Below are 23,900 nucleotides of genomic sequence, written 5' to 3'. Positions count from 1 at the left end.
CTGGACACGCTCGAGTCATTCAATGTCCTTTTTGAAGTGAGGGGCCCAAAACTGAACACAGACATCGAGGTGCGGCCTCACCAGTGCCGAGTACAGGGGTCAGATCCCTTCCCTGTCCCTGCTGGCCACGCTATTGCTGACACAAGCCAGGATGCCATTGGCCTTCTTGGCCACCTGGGCACACTGCTGGCTCCTGTTCAGCTGGCTGTCAATCAACACCCCCAGGTCCCTCTCTGACTGGCAGCTCTCCAGCCACTGCTCCCCAAGCCTGTAGCGCTGCTGGGGGTTGTTGTGGCCCAAGGGCAGCCCCCGGCATTTGGCCTTATGGAAACTCCTCCAGTTGGCCTCAGCCCATGGCTCCAGCCTGTCCAGGTCTCTCTGCAGAGCCTCCCTACCCTCGAGCACATCAACACTCCCACCCAACCTGGTGTCATCTGCAAACTGACTGAGGGTACACTCGATCCCCTCGTCCAGATCATCAATAAAGTTGTTAAACAGGAGTGGCCCCAAAACCAAGCCCTGGGGGACACCACTCGTGACCAGCCGCCAACTGGATTTAACTCTGTTCACCACAACTCTCTGGGCCCGGCCATCCAGACAGTTTTTTACCCAGAGAAGCGTGTGCCCATCCAAGCCATGAGCAGCCACTTTCACCAGGAGAATGCTGTGGCAAACGGTGTCAAATGCCTTCCTAAATTCGCAGTAGACAATATCCACAGCCTTTCCCTCATCCAATAAGCAGGTCGCCTTGTCGCAGAAGTAGATCACGTTTGTCAAGCAGGACCTGCTTTTCATGAACCCATGCTGACTGGGCCTGATCATATAATTACTGTTTAGCGAAGGGAGGTTTAGCAGGCTGGAGTGAGATGTTGTTGGATCTGCTGCTCAGTTGATTTTTTTAATCTTATGGCTCCACAGTAAGTCAGTAGAAGCAGACTGATACATGCTGAGAATATTTTCTACCTCCTTTGCTTTCCTGCTTCTCAGTAAAGACAGAGGTTAGTGTAACAGCAAGTAAGCCAGCACTTTACTCATAGCACAAGGCCAGACTCTATCCTGAGATTCAGTTCACATCTCTTCTGAATGTGGAATTTAAGAAAAAAAGATACTATCTTTTCTCATCGCTAATGTGCTTGGGTATTTAGGTGATGTCCTAAAATGTTCTTGGAGAAAAATAAGCTTGGTCACAAAAGTACGTGTAGGTGTAGAGGGTGTTAGAAAATCATAAGCGCAGCTCTGGTCCTGTTAAGAAGTAGGTATTTTAAGATTTTTTTGTTTCACTTGTTTTACTAATATATTAGTGGTTTTGCAAGCCTGTTCTTAAATTTTAACTGTGAAAATATATCATTAATACAACTAATAATGACATAGTCCATCCTTTATAAATACAGCCAGTGTGAATTATTTGCTGTTGCTCTTTATGAATGAACAACTCGCTATCAGCAAGAATTCTGACTAAAATTTACAGCTTCAAATTAAAGAGCATATGAAAGCTTGCTATAGATTTAAGGTTACTCATACAACCTTGACTTGTCTCTGTTATGTAGATACAGATTAACACAGCACTGATCTTATTTTCTTTATAGAATCTTTGTTTCTTTCATTATGCAGCATGGTTTGTGTTCTGAAAATAAACATGTAGTGCATCCAGTGCATCCATGGCCTTATTTCTGTAACTTACTGTAAGAGCTGGTGGAGGCAGGGAACTGCAAGAAGAGAGGAATGGTCCTGGGAGTCAGGCTATCTTGGAGATCTACAAAATCTGAAATTTTGTGTGATAACTGAAACATTAACTTTTTTTTTTTTTCACCTGGATATTTAATATTCTAAAAATGCTAGGCACTCTGGAAAGTTTCTTTAGGCTTTGTACATATCAGTATTAGCTGGTACATTGTTGACATTAGTGTATGGGTTATTTCTTGGTGTAAAATAAGATTATTAGCCCTGCTTCATCCTATGGGCTGTTAGGAAGATAAATCTGTTAATGTTTATAAAACACTCTGTTAATTTAAGTGGCAATTTAAAGCCTATGAAGAAGTTGGTATTTCTTTATATCCATATAATGAAGACTTGGCTGGCGTGCAGGATTTAGTGAATAAGCAGTATATAGGCTGTGTCTGCACTGCAGTCCAGGGCTGTAATTGCAGTTTATCTAAGTTTATCTTGCCTATTTTGGAGCTGATTAGTGTAGGAACAAGTTTTTTGGTGTATACACAGAAAAGAGGCTTTAGCTGGCATTACAAAACTATGCGAGTCTGTGGAAATTGCTCATATGTGTGTTCAGGTCTTCTATGATGTGGCTACACGTTTATTGGTATGACATGCAGATGTTTTAGAGCTAGCTCAAAAAGGTGTCTTTATCCTGCAGTTGTGTTGTAGGATTTCATAAGGCAGCATTTCTTCTTATCTGTTTATCAAATGATGTCCATTTGGTTCAGTGACTGACTTAGGGGAAGACAGTATGAACCTAAGGACCCCTGGTTTGGGGTATTTTTTGATTTTGGGGAGACTGAATCTGCAATTTTAATGGCCTACTAACATGGTGTTTAGGAGCAAACTAGCTTCTAACTAGTTATCCATTTCCCACAAATGCTGAGAGCTTGTATTTTATTTGGACTTTTTATGTGTTTTTAGGATGGTAAACACCAGAAACAAGTGTTTCATGTCACCAGCTGTGGAACAATGTAGTTGGCAGTTCTTGTCTGGAAATAGTGCCAGCTGTGCTTGCTTGATTAAATATGTGGATTGGTCTTTAGTATCTGTCTTAGATGCTTTTATGAGTTCCCTCACAACTCCATATAAAGTTATGGAGGTACATTTTGCAGATGGAAACTGGAGGACAGTTCTGGGCCTGAGATCTCTTCCAGTCATAGATGAGTGTTTGAAACAGCGCTCTGACGCTCCTTTCAGTTTATTTTGAGGAGGTACATGTGTGTGGTTAATTTTATCGCTATTTCAGTGTTTAGACATCAGTAGTTGCTCTTTGTCACAGTAGAAATTTTCTTTCAATATGTGTCTCATGAATCTTGTTCTGCTTTCAGATGTGGTGAAGAGCCTGTATTTTCCCCTGTGTGGTATATAGTGCCTTAAAAAATGGGGTTTGGAGGTGACCTGAAGTACTCTCATGATGCTTTATTAAAACTGCAAGACTGGGAACTACGACTGCTGGAAACAGTGAAGAAATTTATGGTAATGCGAGTAAAAAGTGATAAGGAGTATGCCTCCACTTTACAGAATCTTTGTAATCAAGTAGATAAAGAGAGCACTTGTCAATTGGATTATATCAGCAATGTGTCCAAGGTAAGACTGAAGTATTTTGAATTTGGAATATCCTTGGAAATAACAGTGCTGGATTTATTTTTGTTTGTTTTAATTTGAGTTGAATTCTTGTTCATTCAGCTTTTTGAGAGTTAATGTTGCCAAAGTATTTAAAATGGGGTCCTTTTAGTTCTTCAGTGGAATATGCAGAAGTTAATCTCCAGTCTTGCTTTGAAAATAATAACTGAATTTAAATCAGTCCTGAATTCTGAAATTCAGTATTTTGGGTTCCTGGGTTGAGACTGCTACTTTTGGTTGCTGTTTTGAAAATAGAGTATTCTATAGTAAGCTTTTGTTTTAAGACAGTTAAGTAGGAGCTGTTGTTTATGTTATATAGAATTTGTGATAGAAACAGAAAAATACCAGGAAATCAAGGCAAAGCCTAGCTTCCAGCTGTTAATCATACTGCAGCCTGTATAGTAAAAGCAAAACATTAATTCAGGATGTTTCTCATAATTGTGAAGTTATTTTGTATCCAGTTTAAAATAACTGTTTTGACTTTTTATAATGGTAAGGCTGTCCTCCCCCCAAATTACTCATTTTCAGATTTAGAGGAAGACCAGTAGAGGTACCGATGCAGCAAACTTCCCTATTTCACCTGCTTGTAAGCTTCTCTCCTGACATGGATTCCTTCCCGACGAGAGAAGACAATTCTGTTTTAATGGCTTATTCAATTCTTGGCCCTTCTGTAGTGGGAGTGGTTACACAAGTCCTCTCAGTCTGGCCTGAATCCTGTTTTCCCCTCTGCAGGAAAACACACTTTTTGGGTCAAGTTAAATGTTAGACACAGCACTTTTTATGTAGTGGTCTTATGGGGTGGCTGCTTGGAATACTAGCTGTGGCATAGCATTATGAACCTGACTGGTCCCTATGCAGCAGTCTAGATATATACAGGATTAAAGTGATGGTGTGTGTGACTTGAAAGCTGCGCTACTATAGCTAGCCTGCTTCAGCGGCTCCAAAAGTATCACTGGACAGTGTTCATCTAGAACAAATTCTGTTGTTGCTTCCTTCCCCCACAAAAATTCTTGTAAATTGACATATTACCTTTTTTTTCATCTGTTTTGATAGTGTGGCTGAAATGCTTTTCACCTGATTATGTTTCTTATACACAATTTGTTATAGCTTTTGCTATTTAAGTTGTGATGATTTTGGTAAAGAAGCATTAAAGCATTATCACTGGCAAAATGTCAGGTAATTTCTTCAAGCTTTACACTGTTGGATCCCGAAGTTTTGTATAGAATTATTGGTGATATGGCTAGTAATTGTTGCTATTGCTGTCCCACTAGAATTGCTCTTATGCGGTAGCTAAATTGTCTTACAATTCTTTTAGACGATGAAACAGAACAGATCAGCAATAGAACAGTAAAGGAACATTTTTATCAGGCTATTTAGCATTATAAGGCATAAGAACCCTTATCCTTCTTGTAGCTAACTCAGTCTAGAATGGTTCATGTCAGTGGCATGGATACTTCCTGTGAGCAAATAGATTTTTAAGAAGCTGAAGGTCTAACTTAAGCCGTGTTCTTTTTGCGTTGAAGAAAGGCACATATATCACGTTTTGAAATCTTGTTTTGGACATAGGCACTCAAGTTGTTATTTCAGAATTATTTTTGTTCCCTTTTTCTCTTGAGAAGGTACTATTTTTCCTCTCAAGACCCATTGCTGATCTCTACATCTTTATATAACAGCAAAAATATTCATATGCTACTAACAGATTGTTTGTATGGGCTTGCCTTGAAATTTCACTGTCACCTTGGATTTTAAAGTTGTGTAGCAACACACTGTCTTATTGGTTTTGGCAGTTAAAATGTCTGAGTTTTTTATTACTTTAGTCACCTTATTGTAATTTACTTTTTTCTCTCTTCCTGACATTTTACAGAATCAAGGTACGACCAAATATTATGGGACATAAATCTAGTATCTTACATCTCCTAAGATATAAAATACCTATATATTAAATTTTTGGTATTATGTGGCATCAAAGCCAAATACCAAGCTGTCTAATCTGTTATGTTTTTTTGTTTTATTTGTTTTAAGTGTACAGCAAGAGTGAGCACTTTGAGAGAAAGGTGTTTGGGAAAATCTGTCCTACGTTTTTTTCATGCAGACACAGCAAAGTTGCTGGAAGGCATAGTGATAGCAAATGCTAATGCTAGAAAAGCAGTATTTTTAACAGCTTCACAGCAGCTGTTTTTTGGTGTGTGTATATATGTCTAAAAAATACTGTTAAACCAAACAATATTATATCTGATTGCTTTTGATGAATTGTGGTTATCTTCTGTGAAGGGAATTGCTTTGCGTTTTCTGCTGTCCCCACCCAGCTCCTTTTCTGCCCCATATAAATCTCAATTTTTGAAGCCTTTCCTGAAGTATAGCTTTTTGCTTTAGCTTTTTCTATTTTAAAATAATAAAATTTAATTGTACAAACCCCAGAAATCCCATTTAAAAGATGTTTTCTTATTATGGAAAGATGGTTGTAAAGAACAGGAAAATGTGCAAGTGATTTTTTTTTTTTTTAAATAAAAAGGGAAGTTTTTGCTATGTTTCTGACTTATTCAAGTGCATTTGGGGAATTGTAGGCTAAGTATTTCTTTGGAGTACTTGTCCTGTTGAAAAATGCTTTTGCTCTGATTTTCAGGGTTGATTGAAACAGTGCTTCTCATCAGTAATAAATCAGCTTTAAAGAAAATGGAGAACTCTGACTACATTTTCACCTCTGAAAGCACTCTTATGAGCTCTTCTATAACCACAAGACCCACTCCTCCCAGATGTTTAATGATGTTTTTATTCTATGCAGCTTTGCAGTATGGCTTATGATTTTGAAAGTTTTCTGTAATGGAGAGGCAAACAATTTTAAGCCATAGTCCAGAAGCTTCAGGCCATGACCTTTTACATCACCACTTTAGGCAGTCTGATATAGCTCTGTGCCAGTCTGTGGGATGTTTACGAGTCAAAGGAGATATTAAAGATGGTTTAATATATACAGGAGATTAATGTCTTTTGTTTCCTTCTCTAGAATCCAGGTTGCGTTGCAGCATTATCATGTAGAGATGAAAATATTATGTATATATGAGATGTAAAGAAACCCCAAAGCCATCAAACTAATTAATTTTCTAAGTTTTGATGATCTAAGGTAGATTTATGTCTTTAGTAAGAGTAAGATAAATGCTAATAGAACGAGTATGCTAGCTGCCTTCAAAGCCTGCTAATTGTATGGCATGTATCCATTCTGAAATTTTAGATACAGCATAGTGTTCAGTGTCAGGGAGTTATCTCTAAGGAATTTGGTACTGTTCTCATCAGCAAAGTGTGACAGGGAACTTTAGGGTGACAAATACTTCTATTTGAACTGAACTTAATTTCGTGTTTGTGTCCGTGGTGCATTGGAAGTCTCTGTTCACCTTACAGTTCTTAATCACAATTCACAGCCATGAACAGAACAATAAGCTTCCTGAAAATTGACTGACAGAATGGCCAAGGAAGTTATTAAAGTAAGAGTATGGAAAGATGTTGAGTTACTAAGACAGATGAGTAAATGCCTGTGTAAAAACCTGTTACCACTTTGTGCTGTGATACTGGTGACCTGACTGATGCTGTCAGTTATGTGAAGCAGCTGATGCTCTTCAACAGTGACCACTCAGATGCATATTACTGTGAGGTGTTTAGACAAGGTCAGAGAAGTTAGCCTGAATGGAGTAATTGTGGCTGGGAAACAGGAGAACAAAGTACAGGGGAATATGATTGTGAAGGATGTCGGGGATGTGTTCCAAAAAAGGTTGTAAAGCTTTCTTTGGTGTTCAGAAGTACTAGGACAGTGCTGAAGGGTGAACATACAATGTTGTATTTCTGTCTGGTGCTTTTTTATGATTTAATGAGTAAGTTTGAGGAATGATTTTGCTGCAGCAGGAAAACTTAATTTTTGAAGATCTCAAATGCATTTGGGTAAGTTTAAAATTATTTTTTTAGTGAATTGTTTTAAACAGTTATGCATCTCTTCCCACAGTTCATGTTCATCATTTAGTTATTTGAAAGCCAGAATGAGTAAGTCCTTTTCTCTTCTGACTTTTTTTTATAGTCTTGGTTGCTCGTGGTACAGCAAACAGAACAGCTGAGCAAAATAATGAAGACACATGCAGAGGATCTTAATTCTGGGCCTTTGCATAGGCTTACAATGATGATCAAAGATAAGCAGCAAGTTAAGAAGAGTTATGTAGGTGTGCATCAACAAATTGAAGCAGAGATGTACAAGGTATTTTACCTAACTGTGTTTTATAAGTGTATTATAGTTTTGTATGTTTAAAAAGTAGTATCTTGAGAGTGGATGCTTTTAGTTCCTCTGTTTTTGTTTGTGCTATAATAAAATTAGTGATTTGTGATATGTAGAATGCCTAGTTTAAATTTTAGTTTTTTCCTCCACATTTTCTCTCCCTTGCTAGCTGACAAGGCAAAGGTGGAAAACTTTCTTCTGCATGAATTTCTATGGACAGATGGCACTGGAAATGCTCTTGTTCCAGCAGAGGATGATTCTGTGTGACACTCCTCAATTCCATCTTTCTTCCTGTTCTCATTCTACTCTAGACAACTCTGGGACCAGGGCTTTGAAAACTTCTGTTAATGAATGCTCTTGACAGTCCAGACTGTTTTAGGTGGGAAGGGGATTATAATCCCTATTCTAAAATAGAAATCAAATGTAAACCAAACATTAAGGCTTCAGATGGAGTTCTTCAGGGCCTTTTCTATTATATGTCAGTTGACATGCTCATGTTGAAAGTACTGTGTCTGGTCAGTTAAAATTGACAGAAATTACCGTTTTATTCGGGTGATCTGGGAGAAGTTCAGCAGCAAATGTCAAAAATCAAACTGCTGGTCTGAAAAGTTTACTGAGAGAAAGAAAAGCATTCTCTCTTCCAGCGGAGAATTTGAGATTTGGAGTAGTGTAATTAAAATGTAATATCTGAGTAGTACAGTACAAATATCAGGACTGATGAGTAAAGATTCTTAGGCTGTTATGAGAAGAACTTCAAACTTGTACTAAGCATATATTAAGTTAAATATGTTGGCTCTAATAGAACTGCTTTCATAATATGCTAGGTCTTGGCATTGTCCCCAGGTATTGACTATGGGGAGTGTGTCCTTTTTGATGCATGGTCAGTAGGCTGTTTTACCTGAAAAAACTTCCAAGCAAAGTAAGTAATCACTCACAGCCAGTTTACAGATTGGTGCATCTGAAAATAGTCAGGATGGAAGAAGATGAAAAACTGATAGCATACATTAGAAATAATAGAGATTAAATATATAGAGAATCGGAGAAATGGAAAAGGAAAGAAAGAAACATATGAAAGAGAGGCTAGACGAAACAAGACTGCTGGAAAGGTTGGTATACTTTTAAAAGATACTGCAAAACATTTATTTTTTCTGTTAATAAGGTAACTAATAAAATCTCTAACAAAGCTGTCTTTTAAAATAAGGCTTTTGCAAAAAAATGTAGTGCATATTGAGCACTCCCCAAATGATTAATTACAAACCATGTTGACTTTAATTAATTATGGCCTGGTCTGCATGGCCATGCAAATATTTTGCATCCCGATGAATAAACTTACATTGTTGTTTGGGTTTCTCTTTCTCCCCTTCCTGATTTTCCTAAGATGCATTTGAATAGCAGCCTGTTTCATATATAATATGTTATTTCATTGTTAGCTGACATTGTTCAAACGTTATGTGTCACTGGAGCACTTACAGAATGGTTCCCAGAAATTCAAAATACTTCTCTGTGGTGTTATTTCTTCTTTTGTTACACACAGAAGCAAAATACTTACGACTTCCCAAGACACTATCCAAATGTTGTGATGATCGGAGTCTGTGCAGTTCATGTCTATGGGATATGCTGGCAAAAAAATGTGTTTTCCTTTAGGTGAAATGCATATGTATCATCCTTTCTTATTCAAGATACCTCTACAGTGAGAAATCTTTTTGATAAAATCCTTAAGGACAGTGAAATGCCATGGTTTTTATACAAATGTAATAAAACTTATATCTTCTAGATCTATTCCAATTCCCATTAAGATATCAAATATTTATTTATTTCTTCATGAAATTTGGTGAAAAAAAGTAAAGTACCATGCTACAGGGAAGACTTTTTGATATAAAAACTGGTTTTAAGATAATCCTTGGCTGTCTTAGTTCCTTAAGCTTTATTTGGGGGCAGAGGTGCTCTTGGTTTTGTTTTTGTCTGTTGGAAGAATAGTCTAAGAATCAGTAAAATGTATTTTGCAATTATTACAAAGGTTTTGTAATACTGGTGGCCTACCTTTTATTTTCTAGTTTTCTGTAAGATAAGCAATTCCATGTTATTTCTGTCTTAATTGTGTTCACTACTTTCTCATTTAATCTTTTTTTCCATTTCTCATGTTGTCTTTATGTTACAAATTTGTCATAAAATTAGTTTTCCCTATAATACCTCTATTAGTCTATAATAACAACAGTTGTGAATATAATTTATAGTGTGTAGAAATACTTGAATGTGGGTTTGTTGTGGAGAAGAGTTCCTGCCTTTAGATTAAATATTTGCACAGATGTCCCAGAAATAGAGACTGTCGACAGCACCTTGTTGGCTCTTTGAGGAATTCTCTTAAGTTTTCAGATGTTGTTCTTGAGGGTGGAAGTAGGTGGTGTCTGGGCCTTGTCTTATGAAAAAAAGGAGAACTATGAACTGCAGTGTTCTTCATGTCAGCTGTGAGGAAGAGTTTTTTTTTCTGTAGAATAGACATCCTTTTCTGCACAGTAGTTGAGGGGAGCACTTCCATTAAATTAAGTTCCTCTTCCATGGTTTCCCGTTGTGTTTTTTTCTTATTGTCAAAGTTTTTACTATTCTTTGCTATAGATGCCACCTCTTTGGTATTGTAGTGGCTGGTTTGTCATTAGCTTTTGTTTGCAAGTTCATGTTTTGTGGTTATTTCTGAACAGTGCACTAATTTTGTCACACAGTGAATGAAAGTTGAAGATAGAAGAGGCAACTTAATTTTAATTTTTGTCCAAAACTGTCATGTTCAGTGGAGCTGCTTCCACTGCAGAAAAATTCAGTGCTGTGTTCCACTGTAGTTTGGTTGGGTTTTGTGTTTGGTGTTTTTTTTTTTTGTTGGTGGTTGGTTTCTTTTTAGGGATTTAAGTCTTAAAGCAGATAGATTGGTTCATGCAAAGTTGCTGTTTCTATGCTGTTTGTATGAACTGTAATATCTAAAAGTTCTTCCATCTTGCTTTTTTTTTTTAGGTGCAAAAGGATTTCCTTCCTATGTATGGAACTTTTTCATCTATGATTTATTAAGCATCTTCTTTGTGCTTTTTGCCTTATCATTAAAAGGGAATAGTGTTTATGATTAGCTGGATTTCCTAAACGTATCTTTCATGACTGATGTGGATGAGGATGTCTGTTTCAGGCCTTTTATTTCATTATATGCATCTATTGATTTTGATTTTTGTTACACCATATAATAACCTGTTAAGGTTATCTCAAGCCAGTGGAAAGCAGTAACATCATTATTTTAGAAGATAAATCCTGTTAATTCTCTTTCATTAATGCTGTGAACTTTTTTATATGTTGAGGATAAGTATTTTTAATACTTTTTATTTTTTTATTTTCTTAAAGGTCACAAAGACAGAACTAGAGAAACTAAAATCTAGCTATAGACAACTAATAAAAGAAGTAAATTCTGCGAAAGAAAAGTATAAAGAAGCTGTGGCTAAAGGTATGACTGACGTGTTAATTTTGTCTATTAGTTTCTTTTTCAAACCTGCTGAAACTCTTACAGTGAAACAGGGTTATGTCTTAATTTCAAACAACTCGATTACAACATAAAAACTTATTTAGTATCTTAAGTAAGACAGACTAATTGTCATCATTTGTAGTTGGTGGTTCTCTTAAAAATTATAAAATAAAGGTAACCCTTCTTTTAATATAAATGGTAATTTTAAAAATTCTTCTGTTATTCCTTCAGTGAATGCATTTGAAATGTAAGATTGCTCCAATGAACTATTAATAGTGGGTTGCAACTGCATCTCATCTATATTGTAGCTGCAATGTGGTTGCAGCCTACTTGCATCCTCTGACCTATTATGGTTGCTGCAGTGGCATCAAGCATCAGTTCCTGACAGTTTAATGGATCTGACCTTTGCACTCTTCAATAAAAGAGGAAAAGAATTCTTTTACACACTGATACATTTCAAAGATTTGGGGGGGATGATGTGTCCAAGCTGCTGAATTTTGATTCTGGTTGAATTGTGCTAATGATTAGATAAAGGAGAGCATTTGTTCAGTGTTAATGTCTTGTTAATAATTGTTTCTATGTTCCTTTCTAAGATTTTTTTTTCTTCAGAAGTTAATTGGATGGCAGTATATAAATGTAATTCCAAGATCCATTTTAAGTTTTTGTATGACTGCCTAAAATGACAATAGTTATCCTTGATTCTGTTGTACTATAATTCATAGTACAATATAGTAGCTATCAGTGCTGAGAGAAAGACTGTTTCTTTCCAAGTTTGTCTGAAATTTGGAACAGTTGCCAATATGTGAATGTAAACACCATGGGATAAGAGAAGTTATACTTAGCATTGTTCAGCTTTTTTTTTTCTTTTACCGATGCTCGTATTCCCTTAAAAATGTAAATACATAATCGTTCATTTTGTCCAATTTCCTAGCTGTTTTTTACAGATAGCTTTAATTTGGTTACTTGGTTTATCCCCAACTACTTAACATAGGAACATATGGTATGTATCATGGAAGATACAATAGTGCTGTAATCTTAGTATATTGTTTTTATCCTGTCTTCCTGTTATAGTTTGATCATTCTCCATTCCTGGAGCACCACACTTTCTCATGGAAATCAGAGTGTTTTGGCTGTCAGCAGCTGTGATGTTTTAATGTTCTGATTAACTGAATTAATATTTCTTTAGATAGACAGCAAACACGAGCTGTTTTAAGACACTTATTTCTCCTGTGGTTTTCCTTGACCACCTCTTTCAGGCTTCCATTTAGTATTTGTCTTATTACAACTGGTACTTAGTTTCACTTTCCCTAATATCTTAGTGTAAATCTGTTTTAAGAAACACCTCCAGAAAAATGTTGCGTGTTTTTCTCCCAAAAATTGCAGAATTTCTTCTCCCCTGTCAAACCCCAGGCTGTGTACCTCTTTACAAATATTTATATAGTTGATAGTTGTATATCAACTTCAGGTCATCTGAGCTGTTTGAAAATTTTAAACCATGGTATTTTCACAGGGTTTCTGAGCCTTCACGTTGTCAAACTGGTTTGTGAAGTGAACAAGTTAGGGAGGTTTTAAAATTGTAATGCTTCATTATTCCAACCAATAGTTCAGTAACTAGTACTTTTTCTTTTTCATTGTGTGCTATTAGGAAATATGATTTTTGTTAATATACAAACTGGTTCAGTTTTTCTACCGTAACACTGGGAGGGCATAGCTAAGTATTGGAAGTAAGTCAAAAAACATTTTGTTAAACAAAAAAAAATCAAAATCTTTGGTCACCAACTCTTGCAAGAAATGTGTTAAAAGAACCAGTCCAGGTTCACCTCTGTAAAATGCTGTTCTCAACAGACTCTGTTACTCTGGCAAACCATCTCCATCACAGTGCCTGACCCTCCTTTCTGGAGCTGAAAGCAACAACTACTCCTTAGGACATACTACTTTGTCTTTCCCTCTGGGCTTGTGCATGCTGAATTGGCTGTAAATCTGTGCAGTACCTTTACAAGCTGTCAACATGAAAAGAATGCAAGCCACACAGAGGAATGACTTAGGAATTTCTCTGCGTTGCTAATTTTGAAATGTAGTAACTTCTGTTTTGTTCTGGTGTGCAATAGCAAAGCCATCTTCTAGTGAAAGAGTAAGTTTACTAGAGCAGCTAGTGAAAGAAGTACAAGTGATTCTCTAGTTTGGGAAGACAATTGTTTCCCTGTTTTCTGGTTGAAAACGTTATTTAATTCTGGGCTAAACACAGAGTTAAAAACAGAATGAAAAAGGGTAAAGCTTGTCAAAGTGATAAACAGTGGAAAGTAATCTTCTGCAGTAGTACTTAATGTTTTTCTGCAGTCACAATGTATTCTTAGGTAAATTTGAATTACTGCGTGTCATACTTCCCACCAACTAAAAGGACAGTCACTTTGAGTCAACATCTTAAGGCCCTAATGCTGGGTTATAGCTGTTTTCACTTTTTGATGAAAACACTAAGAGGACCTATGGAAAAAGTAATAAGAATAATGGTTAAGCACTGACTAATGATACTGGTTAGTTAGAGGTTTTGTTTGTGTTAGGGAAATGGGAAGGTGGTTGGTGGGGATTTTTACATAGTTTCGTAGTGAGGAAAAGGGAACTGCTATCATGGAAGCCTTTGTGCTCTCCAGATCTGGAGAAAGATGAAAGTGTCTTAGATGCTGGCTCATGAGCTGTTCTAGGGAACCCTCCGCTAGCACTACTTCTGCTTGGGAGACAGGGAAGCAGGGGGAGAGTTGTGTTGCAGAGGGTGCAACACTGAGCTTTGGCTGCCACTTGGTCCTTAGACTGGATTGTACTGCCCTGTTGTGGCCACCAGTGTTTGCATGCTGTCTCCATCAACTGATTTATTCTAGCCCTTATCCCACTTAGTGACGTGGCAGAAACACACTCTACAATTTAGAAAGAGTGACCAAGCAGGTATGTTTATTCCGACCGGGGTGCAAGGGGATTTCTCCACAAAGCTTGCACATCGTCTCTGGCAAGTAGCCAGATATTTATTACAACAAAACGTACGTATTCATTAGGAAGGGCTGGGTTATTACAATTAGTTCGGGGAATAGGTGCGATTATTATAATTATTCAAGGAGAGAAGTATGTGGTCCTCTTCACAGTGTCCTGCTGTTAAGCAAAGTCCAGATGTCTTCTTCCTAAATCGGCAAGATCATCCTCTCTAGATAGCATCTCTGAGTCCTTTTGTTCAAGTTTAAGTTTGCTTAAGTGCCCATTCAGGGCTTTGGTTCTGCTGTTGGTGAGTTGTCCTTTTAATTCATACCCCTGGGCTACCTGCTACTTTCTTATCATAGCCAATCCCCAAGCTATCTGGTAAGTCACAGTGAATCCACAAAACAATTCTGGACAAGCAGGATTCTTAGACTACAAAAACGTTCAGAAATCATCATACGTTGCTATAAGTAAATAATTTGCAAGGAAAGTGGTAATTTCTCTGTATCATTAGTCATGCATTGCTGCTCCTTTCTGTACCAATGATTACCATGGATTAGATTGTTTTTCCATTAAATAAACAGCCCTCTGACATCTTTTAGACATGTGATGTTGAGAAAACGTGGTGTAAACTTCTTACAACAGTGGTCTGACTGACAGATTGTGTACAATTTTTAGCCTACAATGCTGTGCTGACATTAGTGATGCTGAGTAACAAGGTTAAAAGAGTGGTGGCATGTTGATGTTCTCTGGTCCCACAGGTTTTTTTGCATCTGGCTTCAGGGCAGTAAAGTTTGCCTCTTGTCAGTTCATTAGCAGTGTGTGCATGGGGTCTGGCCTACACAATAGAGCCAAATGGCTACAGGATGGGGCCAGCTCAGTACACTCTGCCAGTTTGAGACTTATCTAAGGAGTTTGACAATGCAACTGCAAAGAAGTGGGGGGGTGCATCCTTCAGTACACTACTGCTTCTCTGGGTGATATCCTCCCAGACCAATTCACAGGCCTCAGCAGCTTCTCTTGGAGGTTTGTACAAACACAATCAAGCTTTGAGACAGTCATGTGACATTTCAGTCTCTGACAGCATCCAACACAGCATAGCCAGCTGAGCAAAACAGGTGATTATCGCTCTGTATTCAGTGTTGGTTCAGTCTCACCTTGAGTAATGTGTGCAGTTCTGGGCCCCACAATTTAAGAAGGTTGTGAAGGTCCTTGAATGTGTCTAGAGGAGGGCAGTAAAGCTGGTGGAAGGGTTGGAAGCAATGAGCTGTGAGGAGTGGTTAAGGGCTCTGGGTTTGTCTAGTCTAGGAGACAAGGTGGCTTTGTCTAGGAGAAAAGGCTTTGTCATTTGTCTAGGAGAAAAAGGAGGCTGAGGGATGACCTCACTGCTCTCTACAGCTTCCTGAGGAGGGGAAGTGGAGAGGGAGGTGCCGATCTCTTCTACCTGGGATCCAGTGATGCCTGGAAATGGTTCAGGTATGTGCCAGGTGAGGTTCAGACTGGATATTAGGAAGCATTTCTTTAATTAGGGTGGTGGTCAAACTCTGGACCTGGCTTCCTAGAGAGAGGTGGTTGATTCCCCGAGCCTGTCAGTATTTGAGGCGTTTGGACAATGCTCTTAATACTGTGCTTTAACTTCGGTCAACCCTGAATTGGTCAGGCAGTTGGACTAGATGATTGTTGTAGGTCCCTTCCAATTCTATCCTATTCTAGTCTAGTCTTAGGATACTGAAGCCAGGTTCAGCATGGGAACCAGAATGCTTCAAAAGTTGTGTCATTTGTTAAAAGTTATGTCACTGGAGGTTTTCTTGCGATCAGCAAGAACTATTGTATGAGGAAATAATTTTCATAATCACCTGTGGTATTTAGATGTGGCTAGGAAATGAAATACTGAATTTAACAAGACTTCATCAGTCAGAAAGGTCCCCAAATCAATTCAATGGGTAATACAGAATAATCAATTATAAAGCAAGTTCTACGGCCTGTGTCTTTCCTATTCAGTGATGGAGACTTGGGAAATTGAACAATCTATGAAGAAATGCTTAATAGAAGAGAAGGAGAAATTAGAGGGTTGTCTCCAAAAGCAGGAGGCAACAAATTTTACTCAAGAATTCACTGTAAATTGTGTGATATATTCTTCAGAATTGGGAATGAATTACCCTGAATATACTTAATTACATTGGCCTGATATATCACTGTAAGGGTAGTCTTTTTTTTCTGTCATATCTAGGTTTTAAAATTATTTGCTTTAATTTAAGAAGTGCTTAGTCCTTATCAAAATTCACTTAAGAGAAAGATTATGCCGAGGTTCCACTAGTATTCCCCCCACTTAATACTCTGTGGAAGCAGATTTAAGTCAAGCTTTAGGATTCTTTAATAAAAAAATATTTTATTGCTTTAAAAAAATGTTATTAGAAGATGACCTATTTGAAAGCCCTGGTCGTTTCATTCATGAGTATAAATAATATGTTCAGTAGAATAATGCAAAAAATTAATGTAAAGCAGTATTCTTTTCCAAGTCATAATGAAATAATGTTCTGTGAAAATGTGTGTCTCCAGAGTTAAAATAAATAAGGAAGTGACTATATTGGAGGTTTGTTACTGATAAACAAATGTGGAGACAGCAAAATATTCAGAAGTTACCTTGATTATTGCAAATGCTGAAAAATAAGTAAATGAAAATGTAAATGCAGTTCAGGGAATTATTTGAAAAACTGCTATCGTAAACACTGGGAAATGTCTAATAGATCACTATATGAATTGACAGCTTTATATTTTAGTGTTGATATTTACAAAAATAAAAGATTCTAAAGCAAATCAAAGAAATGTTTTTTTCTGTTTGAGTCATTACTGTATGCTGAAGATTTGCATATTTTCTCAGAGGAAGATGTTGCTTCATTAAAAAAAGAGAGGGGGGGGGAAAAAGCAGAAGCCGTGATACTCTCCTCTTTATTGTGCATTTTAACATTTTCTGAAATCAATTGTTTTGATACTCTGGTGAGGTTATAATACAGAAAACTGCAAGAACTCCCAAGCCAAGCTTCTTATTTTTTTCTGGGACCTTGTCTGTCCTGTCTTTAGTCCTAAACTATAAACTCTCATTCAGCTCCTCATCCATTCTCAGGCAGAGTGCACATGCTCCAGCTGCTCTCTCACATAAAGGACAGCTCCCTCTCCTCGTCTTCCTGTCCTGTCTTTCCCCAAGAGATTTTGTCTTTTTATTGCTACATTCCAGTCAATGAGAACCATCCCACCACACCTCCATGATCCCGATGAGATCTTGCACCCTTTGCTATCACTGACAGGATTGAGGAGGACACTACCAGGGTCCCCATGCCCTCGATGACTGCCCCCAGAGCTCTGTAATCACTTCTGATACTCTCCAAGTTTCCTCTGGCAATATCCTTGATGGCCACATTTATTATAACATTGCCTCTGCTATTTTTCTCTACATTTACCCATACCCAGGAATTTGAGTGGATTTGCTTTTTACACTTCCTGAACTACAGAGGCAGTTATGTGAATTCTTGACATACGTTCTTGTCCTCCAAGTTTCTCTGGGATTGTAAGTCATAATTTTATTTATTGTATAAAGATTTTCTTCCCTGCTAGTACTCATGTGTAGATCTTCAGATTGGCCTTCTAATTTTCATTTTATTTATCCTGTAATTCTGCTGCTTTTCTGTTTCCACAGTTCTGGCATATTTAAGGCTTGTGACTGTGTTTCTACTGGGGGTATATAACCCTCTGTTGTCCTGTCAGGTGTGTGTCTGCCTGCTTTTGAAACTAAATTAAATTAATTGTCAAAAACTGGACTTGTGTAATAAAATGATACCTTTGTCAGGTGGATGTTATCTTTATTAGTGTTTTGTCATGGGACAGCATTCACTGTGCGCTGAAGCCAAAGGTGATGTTGCAATGTCAGGAGCTATAAATGCAGAAAGTTAATTCATCTGTTGTGAGCTAAGCCTTTACAATGATCTCCATTGCTTCTTTATGAACACTTTGTTATCACTCGAAAATGGCTGAAGGTCATACCTATCGGTGCCACTAAAGTTCCCAAGAGTGAGAAGGGGCAGTCTTTCTTGAAATAACGTAACACTGGACTCCAGACAGACTTTGTCTGAGATATATGAAAACTGGACAAGAAATTCTTTATAATTGTAGACATTCCAAAATATGCCTAACTCTGACAGATTTATGTTGTTTTCACAAACTTTTAAGAATGCTTCGTATTTCAATTATGCCTCCTCAAAAAGCAGTTATGATATTATCTTTCAAAAGCAAACAAATATGCAAAAATTTGCGAGAGCATCTCAAGTATGAATAGATGCTTAGATTTTAGCTGTCTTTGCCTTCCCAAGTTTTTATTTTTATTTTCTTCTTTCCTGTGCTCAAAGGTCCCAAAGAAACAAATCAAAGGAATGCAAATTTAAGAACAAATAGCTTAATTACTGCTACTCCCAGGAGCTTTTCTAGACAGACAGCTTTTCTGACCACTGTTGGAAAGCCACACAGAGAGGAAAATTATATAATCTTTCTGTAGTGTGGGATGTCATTGATACAGGGCTTTGTCCAAAGTGGATGGCTGATTTGTTACATTTGCGATGAAACAGAAGTTCAGGGCTAACTGTACCATATATCCATTGAAGTATAGTGTTGAACGTGATTTTACTAGCAGTTGATCTACAATGGAGACATAAAGAAATAACTTCTTATTGCATTCAGCTTTGGAATTATTTTTGACGTCTTTCTTTAGTAAACCAATCCAAAATATTTGTTTGAGCTTTTGATTTTGAGGGGAAAGTTTTGTATTTCATGTTAGCTGAAACCAGGACATCATGGTATGCTGTTTCTCTTGAAAAGAGTAGATATTTTAAGAAAATAATTCTGGCTTTTAGGCATTTACTTGCCCGTAAGATTTGGCTGAAGGGCTGTAACTAAAGCAGCTTAACTGCAGTTTTTTGTTGCAGAACAGTAGTAGATTTAAGCCTCAATCATTAATTTAACATTTATCATGAAGCTGGATTTGAAATCTGAACATCTAGACACTTCTACCAAGTCTTGACTTAGAGTAGTAGGAGTCTTGACTTAGAGTAGTAGGTAGAGACTAGAGTCTTAAATGTCACACTACAGGTAACGTTCAGGAGGTGGATCCTTGTCCTGTGTGAATTTATAAGTGCTTTATGCTGTATTCCACAGAATCAGAATTTTGCTTTTCAAATAAAACATCAAAATCTATAATGCAAATTTGAAGACTTCATTAGTATTAAATTTTGTTGAAATTAGTGATAATTAATGTAGTTAACATATAAGGGAATATGAGTTTTGACTTTTATTTTTGACCAATCAGATAAAGTTGTAAAGGAGTAAAAACCTGAGTTTTACAATATAATTATTTTTTTAGTCCAAAATATGTATGAAATTTTCTGTATTTGCAATATTTATTTTCTGAAATCAGTTTCTTTGAGACATTTGCACTGTACATTGATGCTTATTTTAAAAAAGATTAATTTTATGGGCTGAAATTTTTCTCAGTTGGTTGTCCTGTCTAGTTTCTGTTCTTTCATTCTAGGTTAATATTGTCCTATAAGAGACTAACACCATTGTAAGAACTTCCTAATAGCAAGTCTGCCTTTTTAATAGAAAATACCCTAAACTGTTTTTTTTCTGGATGACTCTGTTGTTCTACATGTAGTAAAATCTTAAAAGAGTTTTTATTAGAAATTGAAATACTTGACTCTCTAGAATGTTTTAAAAAGAATGCCAGCCTTTTCTTTGCAAATGTCAAACTTTCTTAATTGAATTTTGCAGACTTCATAATACTGTTTATAATATGACATAGTGTGTGCACAGTCAGTTTCTTAAAACATTAAGCAGTTTTGTCAAAAACTGATGTCAGTGGAATTTTAATTCGATCTGTTTATGAAGTCCATAATACAGGTAAAGAAAATCGGATGTTTTCCTCTGTGCTAACTGACATGCAGAAAAATTGTGTCCTCTGCCTTGCTGCATTTTGCTGCTTTAAAAAATAAATTACAATATGGAAATAATACTGTAGCTATGTTTCTTGTATTATAGGTTCTAAGGCTGTATTTAAATTTGAGTGTATATGATAATTTGATTTATTTTATAATTACTTGAGGCGTTCTGCTGAGGAATAATATATAGCAAAGGAATTTAGTCCTCAAGGCAGATGAGAAAATGGGATAGATTAAGCATTAATGCAGTTTCTGAAAGAGAGATAGTATTGATAAGTCTGTAGTTATGTGGTTGTGGTAATTTTTAGTGTAAAGTTTCAGTTTAGTTTAACTGTTGAAGGCTGTTTGTTGTGGTTCGTAAGTCAGAAGCCTATATTTATGGTACACAGTATAATTTGACATCTGCTGTATTCTGGCTGAAAGCTATAGGGGTTGTATTTTAAAGATATGCATGGGTAAATTGTAGGTTTTAAGCTCTCAAACTATGATATATGAAAATAATTTTGGGTTATGTAATCTAGGGCATGCTTGTGTAGGAGTGGCCAAACATACAATAACCCCAAGAAATAATCCATCATTTCTCCCTCTGCTATCACCTTGTCTCCCTCTTCCTGCTTCCCTTATCAGTGTATCTCCCAGGGGAATAGGCCAGAGCAAGCAAAACTTGGTGATCCCAGCTCTGACTTAGAGCTGCTTTGTCCATTCCTCTTTTATCCAGTTCCTGTACTTTAAGTACTACTTGATCTCTTGCCCTCCAAACCCTCTTCAGTCACTTTCTATTATTTTCCCATGTTCACATGCTTCTTATTCTCCAGAAAGTTCTTAGTGTCTGTCTTGGTGTGCAGATGACCAGGTTGACAGTGTAGCCTACTCTATTTAGAAACTGAATGTGTATGATACTTTGATTTATTCTGAAATTAGTTGAGGTGTTCAGTTGAGGAATAATGTATATAGACAAGGAATTTAGTTGTCAAGGCAAAAATGGGATTGTATACCATACCATTTGTATCAGCAATAGCGTGGCCAGCAGGGACAGGGAAGAGATCTGACCCTTGTACTCGGCACTGCTGAGGCTGCACCTCGATTGCTGTGTTCAGTTTTGGGCCCCTCCCTACAAAAAGGACATGGAATGACTCGAGCGTGTCCAGAGAAGGGCAATGAAGCTGGTGCAGGGTCTGGAGCACAGGTCGTAGGAGGAGCGGCTGAGGGAACTGGGGGTGTTTAGTCTGGAGAAGAGGAGGCTGAGGGGAGACCTCATCGCCCTCTACAGCTCCCTGAAAGGAGGGTGCAGAGAGCTGGGGATGAGTCTTTAGCCAAGTAACAAGTGGTAGGACAAGAGGTAATGGCCTCAAGTTGCGCCAGGGAAGGTCTAGACTGGATATTAGGCAGCATTTCTTTCCAGAAGAGGTTGTTGGGTGTTGGAATGGGCTGCCCAGGGAGGTGGTGGAGTCCCCATCCCTGGAGGTGTTTAAGAGTCGGGCTGACATAGTGCTGAGGGATATGGTATAGTTGGGAACTGTCAGTGTTAGGTGAACGGTTGGCCTAGATGATCTTCAAGGTCTTTTCCAACCAAGGTGACTCTGTGATTCTATAGGGTAAGAAATCTGTTCCTTCCACATATAAAATTACATCAGCAGCTAGATTGTTTTCAATTAAATGGCAGATGTAATGTCCTTTTAAAATAATTTTTATTACTTTGGATTTAAAATGTAGCTGACAGTGGCAAGGTAGCAAGTGTCTAGAGAACCACACCGGGGGGAGGGAGGGACGACAGGGGACAGGGGACGGGGACAAACAGCTCAACTTCATAGTAATTTGTTACCTAGGGAGTTCCTGAGTCAGAAGTGGTGTGTCTCTTAGTTATTTGTAGCACTTCATGATTTTTTTTGGTGTATACATGTCCATTCACTATTAAACTGTCTAAGTTTTTCATGCTTATGGTAACTTTAACAAAAAGACAGAGTAGGTTAGAGACAGGCTAGTTAAGAACATCCCATTTTTAACAAAATACATACTAGTTCCATATAATGCCTTACAACTGTTACATTGAAAGAAGTTGGGAAGATCTGTTAACTGTGTGTCTCCTCTCAGATATTGCTCCTTGGTCTCCTGTTGCTTCAGGAGTCCTCATTTTTAGTCATTCCTTCTGAATTCCTTGTGTTCCCTACCTTTCTGATCCTTGATGCCATTCTCTGAGCCTTTTTCATTTCCAATATGTCCTCCTTGAGGTGAAATAACTGCGTGCTGGTTTATGTGGATTTAATCAGTGGCATAACAATGCTGTCTAGTTGTTTGCTAAATAGTATCTTGTCTAACTGCTGCTGAATACTGAGTTAACATTTCTATTGGTCTTTCTGTACTAACGCCAAGATCTCATTCCTGAGTACATTTACTAAACTTGAATAGTGTTTTTCCCCATATGCTATATGCCCATTCTTCTATAAATACACATTAAATTACAAAATGGTAAATTATTCAGTACATTTTAAGGTTTTTTCCCAGGTCTTCACATTTGGTTCTCCTGTTCACTTTCTTCTGCAGCATCTTCATTGTCATCTTCATCACTTCATGTGTCAGGACTCAACTGATATGCCTGGGGCACTGCAGTGAATGCCTACTTCCTCCTCTGAAAACTAATCATAATATTTCAACTAAAACTTTTTCAAGTTCCTTTAAAGTTCCAAAGCTAACTACCTTCCAGTTCTCATAATTTCTATTTATTCTCTTATTCTAACACTGTAGAAGAGAGAGATTCATTGACTCTTAAAGAGACATTTCAGCCTGGAAATTTCTGAAGGTCTTCCATAGTGAACACAGATGCAAAAAAGAATTTTATCCTAGCAGCTCCTTTTATATAGTGGCTGTCCTTTACATTTACTGACAAGCTTGCTGACTCCACTGTATATGAAAAAGGTTTTGTTACTGTTTTACAGGTTTTTCCTTCAACTTTCAACTTCTTCTTTTTTTTTTTTTTTGACATGCCAAATTTCTATATTTTTATTGGAGTTCAAAATTCTTTCGATATTTCTCATGTGACACAATTTCAGCTTTTCAAAGTCTGCTTTCAAGCCTCTGTTCTTCCACTTATCTATGAATAATTCCTTTTCTTTCTCAGCTACTTTGTGATGGGGTGGTAGAAATGTTAAAATCTTTTTCATTACTTAAATTATGTTAAGGTTATAAGAAAGGTAGCTGTCTCAGTGAGATTGGTTTAGTTAATGCATGTTTATCTGTACGCGTATTTGGGAATCTGCACTTGATAACTGCAGGTACAGGATTCATTTAAAATGTCTTTAGTTGCTGAAAAAATGAAACAATTCATAAATATAAAGAAGATAACAAGGATATGAGTAAGAGCTTATGTGTCTCTGTAAGACATCATGTCAGAATAATCTCATATCCTTTTATGACAAGGGCAATGCATGATCAAGTCAAAAATATTCTAGTAGAGGTGCAAAAACTGCATAAAGCTGCTTGGAGAATGATTGTTAATGAGGTCCTGCCATAATAATGTATCCTATGGTACATTGCAGGATGTATGTTGAGATTAGGTTTGGGTGGTCTTTCAATGTTTCATTACTTTGTATCAGAGTTTTAAATTCCCAGGCATCACTTTGCCTTGAAGGGACTGAAAGTGCACTGAAAGGCAGCTGTAGAGTTAGAAACAGTATGATAAACTAAGAGATTAGTCTCAAAAAAATAGTCTTACTTGGCAGGATCAGATACCAAAGCAAAAGTAGTCCAAAACATGCCATGTTTGTTTGGTATTAAAAAAAAAAGACACGTTTTTTTCTTTATTTAAAAAATACTTAATTTTTTTTATGAGCTAGGAGTATCTGGAACGTAAAATTGCACTTGTGTAAGATTGTGAATCAGT

At 37.2% G+C, this 23,900-nt stretch overlaps 1 protein-coding gene across 5 annotated transcripts in view; it reads left to right on the top strand.

The window, feature by feature from the left end:
* The window catches only part of FER (FER tyrosine kinase), a 203,155-nt gene that overhangs the window by 23,082 nt on the left and 156,173 nt on the right, over window positions 1–23,900 (top strand). For all 5 annotated transcript variants that reach the window (XR_012635484.1, XR_012635485.1, XM_074931319.1 and 2 more), the window contains exons 3-5: window positions 3,042–3,300; window positions 7,397–7,570; window positions 10,964–11,063. Coding sequence is in view for 3 of the 5 variants with exons in the window: in XM_074931319.1 (XP_074787420.1) it covers window positions 3,094–3,300; window positions 7,397–7,570; window positions 10,964–11,063 (481 nt within the window). In the remaining 2 variants the exon portion in view is untranslated. The remainder of the gene's footprint in view (window positions 1–3,041; window positions 3,301–7,396; window positions 7,571–10,963; window positions 11,064–23,900) is intronic.

This window comes from Athene noctua, chromosome Z, assembly GCF_965140245.1.
Source record: "Athene noctua chromosome Z, bAthNoc1.hap1.1, whole genome shotgun sequence".
NCBI classification, from domain to species: domain Eukaryota; kingdom Metazoa; phylum Chordata; class Aves; order Strigiformes; family Strigidae; genus Athene; species Athene noctua.
This window is presented reverse-complemented; position numbering and strand designations above follow the sequence as displayed.